General features: G+C 39.1%; 1 protein-coding gene across 2 annotated transcripts; it reads left to right on the top strand.

The window, feature by feature from the left end:
* The first annotated feature begins 721 nt into the window (after positions 1-721).
* Positions 722-11683, top strand: il6r (interleukin 6 receptor). Of its 2 annotated transcripts, XM_026317658.2 has the most exons (10): positions 722-981; positions 4484-5095; positions 6885-7008; positions 7143-7321; positions 7442-7605; positions 7798-7942; positions 9057-9088; positions 9194-9242; positions 9575-9671; positions 9893-11683. In XM_026317658.2, the coding sequence occupies exons 1-10, from the start codon at positions 891-893 to the stop codon at positions 10164-10166; spliced, it is 1767 nt and encodes a 588-aa protein (XP_026173443.1). In that variant the 5' UTR covers positions 722-890; the 3' UTR covers positions 10167-11683. The 2 variants fall into 2 exon arrangements, with proteins under 2 accessions (XP_026173443.1, XP_026173444.1); XM_026317659.2 differs by lacking the exons at positions 9575-9671; positions 9893-11683 and adding an exon at positions 9370-9560.
* The last annotated feature ends 459 nt before the right edge of the window (positions 11684-12142 follow it).

Genomic DNA, 12142 nt, shown 5'->3' with positions numbered 1-12142 from the left:
GTGCTGTAACTTATTTGGCCTGATCAAGCATGGGTAATGACTTAGGTGGAATATGGAGCTGTTAAATGGTGGTCATGTTATCTCTCTTCCACAAGCGAAACATACTGTCTATGCAAATGTAATTTCATGCAGTGACCAAAGTTTAATATAGAAATGACTGTGGAGAAAGAACTAGTGGTGTATGAAATTAGGTATATTGCAAAAGAACTGAGAGATTGACATTTTTTTATGTTTTGAGTTTAGCCACAAAATTAATTCAGTGGTTGTATTTGTGGCAAGGCTTTGGTCCTCTAGTTTGTTCTGGTGCACCATTGCACCATCACTTTCAAAACGCAGTAGTGCCAATATAATTCCGAAAATGGAAAGATATTTTTTGTTGAATGCAAACCAAAAAGTAATATGATTTCTTTTTCTTTAAAGCAAAAAATAAAACCGCACAAACGTTTAGAAAGGTCTACATTCCCTGGAATGGAATTGGAATAGTGAACCATATATACAGTAATAAAGATCAGTAATACATCAGCAGTGCAAGAAATTTAAACAACATAGATTTGCTGGGTCATGCAGATTTTTTAAATGAATTTTATTTTAGAAATCCTATAATAAGGCTTCATGGTGGGTTTATTTATACGCTAAGGAGGATTTCCTTTGTGTAACGACGCTGAACAAGGGGAAGAGCACTGGGATTTCACAATAACGGGTCTTACGGTCAGCAGACTGCTGCAACCAGAGGACGCCTACCGGTTAACTGTGCTTTAACTAGCTGGCTCTGTAGTGGGCCACAGTCAGTTGTAGGACTTCGCGAGTGTGAAAGTTTGACGGGAGACAATCTTTTAACTGATGCCGGGCGCCTGGAGGTGATGGTGTAATGACTCGGTAAAGGGAGATTCATGCGCAAAATGCGGATTTTTCTCCCTTTGCTGTGTATTCTGTGCGGGGCACAGGTCCACAGCATTTTCGATGGAAGCTGTCACAGAAAAGGTAAGTTTCCACAATAAACTGTCCTACTTTGTAAACCCGACTAATTATTTACATCAGGTCACGATGCTTTGTAAATAACTTAACTTTGTTTACAGTTTCCCCAACGTTGGTTTATTTTTGTCACGATCATAATTCGCAGACAGTATTTTCAGAACTTGTAGGTATTTCCAAATAGTTTTTTTTGTTAATAAATACTGTAGGCTACATCGACCAGTGTTTTAAATCATTTATATTTACCTTCCTGTTGTAAAGATTTGTGAAAGCTTAGATTTAGGGTGTTTACAGTTAGGACCTGTCTGAAGTTGGGTTTGCTTATTTATTATTGTTTATTGTATTCTTTCTCATTTTTGAGTTCAGTAAGGAGGACCCTGAATTGTTTAATTCAGGGTAGGTTCTCTGTTTACACATGCTGCCAAATCTGTTTGCCTATAAATGTGTTTTTAACCTCGGTCATGTTTGTTGCAGGGGGTTATGGGACTTTGGTCATTCTACAATGTTAAAAATCCTGCACTTTAATAATCCTTGTTATTTATGCCCAGGATTGAGTATAACATTTTTTAAGTATATATTCAATTCAATTCAATTCAATTTTATTTGTATAGCGCCAAATCACAATACAAATCATCTCAAGGCACTTTACAAAAACTAAAACTAAAAACCCAACAATTCCCTTATGAGCAAGCACTTGGCGACAGTGGAGAGGAAAAAACTCCCTTTAACAGAAGAAAAAAACCTCCAGCAGAACCGGGCTCAGTTTGGGCGGCCATCTGCCTCGACCGGTTGGGGTGAGTGGATAGAGCAGAGAGAAAAGAACAGCAACAATAAACAACAAATAGACACTGCAAGTTGGTGGGGCCAGTAACTGCACATCAGCGATAAACAGCTCCAGGACCAGGGATACCTGCAGAAGGTACAGAGAGAGAGAGAGAGAGAGGGAGGGAGAGAGCACAAACTAGGGGAGAGAGAGAGCACAAGGTTAGTAACATTCAATGGTGGAATATACATGAGGTGGGAGAGAAGGGGGGGGGGGGGGGGGGGGGGAGGGTAGGGGAGCTCAGTGCACCAATGGTCCTCGGGCAGTCTAGGCCTATAGCAGCATAACTAACTAAGGGATGCCAGAAGCCAGCCCTAACTATATGCTTTGTCAAAGAGGAAGGTTTTAAGTCTAGCCTTAAAAGTACAGAGAGTGTCTGCCTCCTGAACCCAGGCTGAGAGCTGGTTCCACAGGAGAGGAGCTTGATAGCTAAAGGCTCTGCCTCCCATTCTGCTTTTGAGAACTCTGGGAACCACAAGTAGGCCTGCACTCTGAGAGCGAAGTGGTCTATTGGGATAATATGGTACTATGAGGTCTTTAAGGTATGAAGGAGCTTGATTATGAAGGGATTTGTATGTGAGAAGAAGGATTTTAAATTCTATTCTATATTTTACAGGGAGCCAATGAAGAGAAGCCAATATAGGAGAAATATGATCTCTCTTGCTAGTTCCTGTCAGGACTCTGGCTGCGGCATTCTGGATTAATTGGAGGCTTTTTATTAAGATATTAGGACATCCAGATAGTAATGAGTTACAGTAATCTAGCCTTGAGGAAACAAACGCATGGACTAGTTTTTCTGCATCATTTTGAGACAGGATGTTCCTAATTTTGGAAATGTTGCGCAGGTGAAAGAATGCAGTTCTAGAAATTTGTTTTATGTGTGAGTTAAAGGACATGTCCTGGTCAAAAATAACTCCAAGGTTTTTTACAGTAGTGCTGGAGGCCAGGGCTATGCCATCTAGAGTAGCTATAATTTTAGAAAAGTTATTTCTGAGATTTTTAGGCCCAAATATAATGACTTCTGTTTTCTCCGAGTTTAAAAGTAAAAAGTTACTGGTCATCCAAGCCTTTATGTCAGTTAGACAGGCTTGAAGTCTGGTTAACTGGTTTGTGTTAACAGGTTTAATAGATAGATATAACTGAGTGTCATCCGCATAGCAGTGGTAATTAATAGAGTGCTTCCTAATGATATATCCTAAAGGAAGCATGTACAGGGTGAGCAGAATCGGTCCTAGCACAGAACCTTGTGGAACTCCATAACTAACTTTTGTTCGTGTGGAAGGTTCATCATGGACATGAACAAACTGGAATCTGTCCGATAAATAGGATTGGAACCACTTTAACGCTGTTCCTCTGATACCAATCACATGCTCCAGTCTCTGTAATAAGATGTTGTGGTCAATGGTGTCGAATGCTGCACTAAGGTCTAGGAGGACAAGTATCGAAACAAGTCCATTATCTGAGGCTAAGAGAAGATCGTTGGTAACTTTCAACAGTGCTGTTTCTGTACTATGATGTGCTCTAAATCCTGATTGGAAATCTTCAAATAGTTCATTCCTGTGTAAGTGGTCTGATAGCTGCTTAGCAACAGCTTTTTCTAGGATTTTAGAAATAAATGGCAGGTTGGATATTGGTCTGTAATTAGCCAAGACACCTGGATCAAGACTAGGCTTTTTGAGTAAAGGTTTGATTACTGCAGTCTTAAAGGCCTGTGGTACGTAGCCTGATACTAGAGATAAATTTACCAAGTCCAATAAAGATGAGTTCATTAATGGCAGGGTGCCTTTAAGCAGTCTAGTCGGGATGGGGTCCAAGAGACACGTTGATGATTTCGATGAAGCAACTACTGATGTAAATTCAGAGAGATCTATAGGAGAGAAGCAGTCTAAACATAACTGAGGTCCTACAGATGATTCAAGAGCTACTGTAGTAAAAGATTCATTTATTGCAGGTATAGGAAGCATCTGCTGAATTTTATCTCTAATAGTTGTGATTTTATTTGTAAAGAAACTCATAAATTCATCACTGCTGAGAGCTAAGGGAACACTGGGCTCAACGGAGCTGTGACTTTTTGTCAGCCTGGCTACAGTGCTGAAAAGAAACCTGGGATTGTTCTTATTTTCCTCTATTAGTGATGAATAGTATGCAGTTCTGGCTTTACGGAGAGCTTTTTATATATGTGAAGCCTTTAAACCAATTCAACAGCCACCATCACAGCTCTGGCCTCTCTCTGTTGCAGAAGCTTCATTTTCCATAACTGATTCAAGGGAACTGGGAAAAGGAGACAACTTTAAAACTGTAATGCAAGCCTTAAGCCAGTCATGTCAAGTGCAGACAGGATGCTATAACACAACTTAAGCCTTAAGTCATAACATAAATGTGGGCGATCTGAGTGAAGGCAGAATAATTAGTCAGAAACTAGAAGGCAGAAACTAGAATAATTAGGGGGAATATTTGAAATGTCAATATGTATGAAATGACACATTTAGCACAGGGAAAGAAAAAAAGATAAGGACAGGCACATTAAAAGAGGAAGTAGACAAAGAGTTGGTAGATTTGATTATGCAACACTGCATCCTATCTGTGCTGTGTCTAGTCAACTGCATCCAATACTAAGCAACTGATCATTTTGTAGAAGTTTTTGTTTGTTTTTGTTGTGTTTGTATTTATGTTTGTTTTTCTGTGCAGATCCTCCCCCTGGAGTGCTGGTTTTATCCCCAGGCAGTAAGTTGGTTCTGACCTGCAGAGGCCAAGTAATGGTGAATGGAGTAAAGGTCAACATTGCCAGAAACAACTCAAGCACCAGCCAAAGAGAGACTTCTTCAGTTGCACCTACTACCACTGGAAACAACAAACATAATACAAACAATGCTATAAATGAGGGCCATGAGGCAAAAGTCAGTACAGTGACAGGAAAAAACAGAATTCCCAGACATACGGATACAGGATACACAGCTTCTCCCACTCCTCACATGGGCCAGCCAACCAGTGTGAGCAGAACGCTGAAGGATGAATCTGACTTGGAGGCTGAAAAGATGGACGGTGAAGGTTTTTATGAGGAAGATGAAGAGGAGGAGGAAGGGGCAGATGGAAGAAGGGTAACACGAGGCATAACATCGAGCCCTCAGTGGAAGTGGAATGGGAGAGCAGTGGAAAAGGCAAAGAGAGACAGGGGAGAAATCATCTTTGAGAGGAGAGGGACTATGCTGTCTCTGTCATCAGTCAGAGTGACAGACTCTGGGAACTACACCTGTCACCACAGAGGCAGAGTGAGATTTTCCCTAAAAGTCATAGTTACAGGTGAGTCACTACAGCAGTTAAATCTGAGGTGTTGATTTGAATTTCAATTCAATTCAATTCAATTTTATTTGTATAGCGCCAAATCACAATACAAATCATCTCAAGGCACTTTACAAAAACTAAAACTAAAAACCCAACAATTCCCTTATGAGCAAGCACTTGGCGACAGTGGAGAGGAAAAAACTCCCTTTAACGGAAGAAAAAAAAACCTCCAGCAGAACCGGGCTCAGTTTGGGCGGCCATCTGCCTCGACCGGTTGGGGTGAGTGGATAGAGCAGAGAGAAAAGAACAGCAACAATAAACAACAAATAGACACTGCAAGTTGGTGGGGCCAGTAACTGCACATCAGCGATAAACAGCTCCAGGACCAGGGACACTTGCAGAAGGTACAGAGAGAGAGAGAGAGAGAGAGAGAGGGAGGGAGAGAGCACAAACTAGGGGAGAGAGAGAGCACAAGGTTAGTAACATTCAATGGTGGAATATATATGAGGTGGGAGAGAAGGGGGGGGGGTTAGGGTAGGGGAGCTCAGTGCACCGATGGTCCTCGGGCAGTCTAGGCCTATAGCAGCATAACTAACTAAGGGATGGTTCAGGGTTGCCTGAAGCCAGCCCTAACTATATGCTTTGTCAAAGAGGAAGGTTTTAAGTCTAGCCTTAAAAGTACAGAGAGTGTCTGCCTCCTGAACCCAGTCTGAGAGCTGGTTCCACAGGAGAGGAGCTTGATAGCTAAAGGCTCTGCCTCCCATTCTGCTTTTGAGAACTCTGGGAACCACAAGTAGGCCTGCACTCTGAGAGCGAAGTGGTCTATTGGGATAATATGGTACTATGAGGTCTTTAAGGTATGAAGGAGCTTGATTTTGAAGGGATTTGTATGTGAGAAGAAGGATTTTAAATTCTATTCTATATTTTACAGGGAGCCAATGAAGAGAAGCCAATATAGGAGAAATATGATCTCTCTTGCTAGTTCCTGTCAGGACTCTGGCTGCGGCATTCTGGATTAATTGGAGGCTTTTTATTAAGATATTAGGACATCCAGATAGTAATGAGTTACAGTAATCTAGCCTTGAGGAAACAAATGCATGGACTAGTTTTTCTGCATCATTTTGAGACAGGATGTTCCTAATTTTGGAAATGTTGAGCAGGTGAAAGAATGCAGTTCTAGTAATTTGTTTTATGTGTGAGTTAAAGGACATGTCCTGGTCAAAAATAACTCCAAGGTTTTTTACAGTAGTGCTGGAGGCCAGGGCATACCATATGTTATCTCTTCTTTCATCATAACTTGTTCTGTCTTTATTTGTTGGTCATACATGTTAGTGAGCCAGCATATACAATGACATTCCCCTGAAACTGGTGAAGCAGCATAGAGCATAGGCCCTGTCTAAAAATGTCATGTACATGTGGCTTTCTGACATGTCAAACTAGCTTACATGAAAAAGACCTAGTGAAAGAAAAATAACTTTTCTGATGTGATTGTTCATTTAAATAATTTCAGGAAAAATTACATTAAATCCTTACTTCCAGCTTCTCATATGTGAGGATTTATTTCTCTATCTGTTGTAATTTTGATCTAGGATTGAAAAAGCAGGGCACATGTCATTGTTTTTAAATTGTTAATATTGTAATACAAATAACCAGCAGTTTGATCAACTAAATAAACAAAAATAATCAGTTTTAGCCTTATTCTTCCATGTGAATGCCTAACAGTGATCTGTAATTGATGTAGGTATTCAAGAAAGCAAACAACTTACAAATTAATGTACAGTATGCCTGCCTGTCTTCTCTCTTTTAGAGCCTCCTGAGAATCCCAGACTGTCTTGCTATAAAAAGTCACCCAGCAGTAAGATCCGCTGTGAGTGGGCGCCACAGAAGCCTGTTAGCAGACAGCCTGATGCTTACCTTGTTTTAAGAAAAAGGTAAAAACAGACACTAATTTCACACCTGTATGTTCTACACTTGTGTGTCATCAGGGTTGAAACTTCTTCTCCCATCTCTGAATAAGTGCATTTTCTTTTTCTTTCTTTATCTTTCACCTTTTACTATCTGTCAGATCAACAGACACAGAATTTAATTTGCCATGTTCATACTCATCTCGGCTCTCCCGCTATTGGTGCGCTCTGGAACACAATGAGGACGACCTGAGAATACTTCATATGGCCTACCTCTGTGTTAGGAACATCGCAGGCAGTGCCATAAGTAACATGCTGCCATTCATACCTTTGGACATTTGTAAGTGGGCATGTCAATGCCGGTTTGGCCATGTCAGCATTAGCTTTTAGTTTGACATATTTGTTCTTACACAACATTGAAGCTGCACTTACTAACCTGTATTCACTCTTTCTGCCACAGTAAAGCCAAACCCTCCTTCAGATGTAAAAGTGCAACAGAAGGAGGGATGTGAAACATGCCTTAAGGTCACCTGGAATTTCCCGAGCTCCTGGAAGCCACAAGACAGCTATTATTATCTTGTATATGAGCTCAAATATCAGCCTCTCATGTCCATATTTTATCAGGTGTGTACTGGTAGACCAGCAGACAAGGGGTTGGATAAAGGCCTACATACAATTTCAATGCATGTGTTTACATTTAACACTAGGTACCCCAATGCACTGTTGACTCTTCTAGCCTGCAAAAGATTAAAGCTATACTATTTCATTACTGGCTCATGACAGTGTGATGTTGTCTTTCTGTATGTGTCCAAATAGATCAAAGAGGTCAGTGATGGATGTTCCTACACTATCAATGATGTGCTGACTGGCATTGAGTACCTGATACAGGTCAGAACTAAGGAGGAATATGATGGTCATTGGAGTGACTGGAGTCCACCTGTCAAAGCCTTCAGTTGGACAGGTAAACAAATACACATACACTGATACAAAAACCAGCAATATATTAGTAGTAGTAGTAAACAAAAACATACTATATGGTTTAGAGACATGAAGCAAAGTAAATTAAGTGGTCCTGTAAATTGCTGAAATTTAATACTTATAGCAACTGAGTAACACATGATCAACTCTGGACACAAAAATAGTCATAACAATATTGGAGGTGGGGCTCATATTTCCTTCCCATATGACTAGCTTTTCCAAAGAAGCAGTCCAAATAAACATCCTCTCATACGTGGACTACATAGCCTACTTTCCTCGCTGAACGGCTTTACCCATTGTGCATACATGCGGTCTTCTAGATGTTCCATACTGGACTGAAAAAAGGTTTTCAGGAAAATGTTTAGTTAGTTTTGTTTACTTTTGATATTTTGATGAAAATTTGATTTCTATTACATTCTTCATATCTGGTTCCTAACTCTGCATAATGCTGTAGTTGATGGTTTAACTTTTTTAAAACTAAAAGAAATATTATTTTACTATAGGGAAATAGATTTATTTGCTTGTCATTTTTATCCTTCTGTTTTTATACGAATTAAAACACCCTTCGGAAAAAAAGATAGGCTTTTTTTGGATCCCTATATCACCAGAATAGTTTTTTTTCCATTCAGATCTTCTTCACAACGTGAGATTTTTTTTCGAAAGAATTTATATTCTAGAGCTCATAAAATGAAAACACAAAACAAAGGAAGGTCTACATATCTACCTGTTGATCATCTACATTAACTTCACGTTGGGATGCTCTATCACAATGTGTTTTTACACATTTCAGTGTCTTGATAAATGCCTGTCAGGGTTTTTGATAACATCTGTATGGATGACCATACAGGTGGTCACCCATACCCATGGTCAAGGCAGATGGCCGCCCAAACTGAGCCAGGTTCTGCTGTAGGTTTTTTCTTCCGTTAAAAGGAGTTTTTCCTCTCCACTGTCGCCAAGTGCTCGCTCATAAGGAATTTGTTGGGGTTTTTTTGTTTTTTTTTTTATAAAGTGCCTTGAGATGATTGTATTGTGTATTGTTGGCGCAATACAAATAAAATTGAATTGAATTGAATTGAATTGAATGTGTCTCTCCTCAGATCCAAACTTCAGCGATGTGTCTACCACAATGGTAAGAGGAATTATATGTGTTTAATTATAGGAAATTATTTATGTTATCACTCTTTCATTTCCCCACAGGAACTCACATTATATCTTGTGTTACTGTCTTTAACAGTTTACGTTATCTGTAACAGAGGGGTCGACAGATGATTTTACAACTCAAGGTAAGATAACTAGCAGACAGTAACATATTGTGGTTAATTAGCTTTGCGTATGTGAGAGAGGAATACAAGTGAAATAAGTAGAGCGATAGAAATTTTAAATGTTGTTTGTGCTGAAAATCCCCTCTAGCCCGCTGGGTTTTAACAGGAAACCATGTCATCATAATAACTGAGTCTCAACAGTGAAAGAAGCCACAGGAAACATGGCTCAACACACCTATCGCACACACCTACCCACACACACACACAATTTTAGTCACACCAAAATACATACTTGTATTGATGTTATTTTGGTCCCTTGGGATTTCTCACAGTGTCCACTCTGTTTATAACAGTTCCTGTTTCAGTTCGTGACATGGTGTTATATCACAACCTGTGGATCTGCGGACCATTTCTTCTCTTCTCACTCATTTTGTCTGTCTACATATTCAGGTAGTAATGACTTTAAAAATGATGATACATGTTTTTATATTTAAAATCTGAATTTAGTCATATATATAGACTATTTTCTACAAAAAATGGTTAAGATTACACCATAAGTTAAACAATGGCCAGTAAAGTGACATCTTCCTGTATATTTCAAACTTCAATTTGCAATTTAATTTCAGTGCTGCAAGTCAACTTTTTCCTCTGAACCTCATTTTTCATTTCAGACATAAGGACAGATTTATGTCTAAACTCCACCATATGAATGTCATTACCGAGTGTGGTAATTCGTCTCAGCTTCCTCCTTCTGCCCCACCAGTACCAGAAGGACAGGCGCTCATGACCTGTGCCCCTCCACATTTCAAAAAACCCCTACAAATTGAAGAAGAAAAAGAGGAAGAAGAAAATGAGGAAGAACAAAGGGAGGCAGAGAGGACTGAAACCATACACTTCAACAACACAAGTTATTTCTTGCTCCAGAGGGAGGGATCCCTAAGCTAGCTAGAATATTGTAACTACTTTGCATTGTTTGGGTGTTGTTTTACACTTCAGAGCTAATGTCACTGTAAAAAGGCCAGCACCACTTAAACTACCCCACACAGGGATACAGTTTATTCTTCCCTTTTTAAGATAACGTTACTGATGCTACTGATTGTCATGCTAAGCACGCCGAAGTAGGAGCAACTGATGGTTTGGGGTCTTAGCCACATCTTGTATGTTTCAGAGTGATTTTTTTCTCATTTGTGGAGTCTGTGGAGTTTATGTGTAATCAGTATCTGTCACAGTTAATCAGGTGTCCCTCTTACTATTATTTATAAATAATTGTATTGTGGAACATACACAATACAAATGCATCACACTAAAGTCAAAGGATTGGTATCCCTGCCATTAGACACTCTGGTGAAATAATTTTGTATTGGACTTTGTGTGATGCAGCATGGTGGCTGAGTGGTTCACACTGTTACCTTGTAGTAAGAAGGGCCTGGGTTCACAACCCGTCAGGGGCCTTTCTGTGTGGAGTTTGCAGATTCTCCCTGTACTTTTGTGGGTGTACTCCGGTTTCCTCCCACAGTCCAAAAACATAATATGAAGTGGATGGATGGATTCTGTATATTATATCTCACTTCTAAAACATGAGTGATCTACACTCACTGTCATCCCTGAATGCCTCTGAATAGCACCTGTGTTCATCTGGCCTTCTGCACTGATTTTGTCATCATCATATGCTACAAACTGAAATCCGCTATTTCAAAGTATGTGTTGGTAAGTTACATGTGCAACAATGTTATATTTCCATTGCACAATGAGCCTTTATACAAAATGGCTCGACTAACAATTAGAATAGGTTGTCTTGGGTTGCATCATTTACTGCTGACACTTTAGTTCAGTCAGTCATTGACCCAAGTGTTGTTAGCAACCATTTTACTTAACCTGGTAAAAGGTAAAGATGAAAAATGTGTCAAAAAAAATTAAAAAGGACAGACAGTAAAAGGATCAAAAAAGATAACTGCTTTCATAAAGTATTTCTTATTAATAATTGTAATATTTTAAATTAGCTCTGTAGTGAGCCCGTGCCCTTGAGAAACTGTCTGGACATCCCTGGTAATTACATTAACAGACACAAGCAGGGAAAAGGCACGTATCAATCTAACAATATTTGTTCTTTTCACAGTGTGTATTCCTATTTTAGATAAGCTAAAGAAAGAAAAGAGAAACAAGAGTCCTAATTGTATCCTCTTTTTTCTCCAGCTCTATCTCATAACTAAAATACATTTGAAATACATATTTTTATTTATATTTGTCATAAAAGCAGTTTTATAGTCTATGTCCATTTGAAATGTGTTTATAAACTTGAACATGATTACTGTAAAGGCCTGCATCCAGCATACCATCTTAGGTTAGGTTTGTATATAATTTTGTTCAATACATCTTTCACATCTCACCTTTTCAGTTTCCATATATTCTTCAAAGGTTTGAGGTGACAAAAGCGGTGATTAAAAGCTTTGGTCATTCATCTATTTTCCTGTTGTTTACTCTGATTAATCATGTTTAGGGTTGTGTGCTCCAAAGAAAGATCAAAGAATCAAGGGAAGACCCCCAGAAGCATTAAGTAAATTTGGATTATTATGCAAAGCAGGTAGGCTTCCTATTTGTAAATAGAAATGTAGAATTGTTGAGGTATGGGCCCTAAACTGGATTCTGCTTTTGAGTTCAAAACTAGTTTTATTGTATTGTATTATCTCAGGTTTGAATATATTTTTATGTCAAAAATCAATGTATTTAAATTAAATGTCCACTCATCTAACATGAATATTGGGCTGAATACTCATACAGCTTTTGGCACATTAAACTGTGTACTGATAAATATTCTGGCATAGGAATTATATAGACTATATGCATTGTTCAGGAAGTGGAATGCACGGAGATTTGATACGTAGCTCCTTTTTGCCTTGGGCTCCCATTTTAGGCCATGCTGC

This window comes from Mastacembelus armatus, chromosome 16 (genome assembly GCF_900324485.2).
Source record: "Mastacembelus armatus chromosome 16, fMasArm1.2, whole genome shotgun sequence".
In the NCBI taxonomy this organism is placed as follows: Eukaryota; Metazoa; Chordata; class Actinopteri; order Synbranchiformes; family Mastacembelidae; genus Mastacembelus; species Mastacembelus armatus.
Note: the sequence above shows the minus strand (reverse complement) of the source record. Positions and strands in the feature narration are given on the sequence as shown.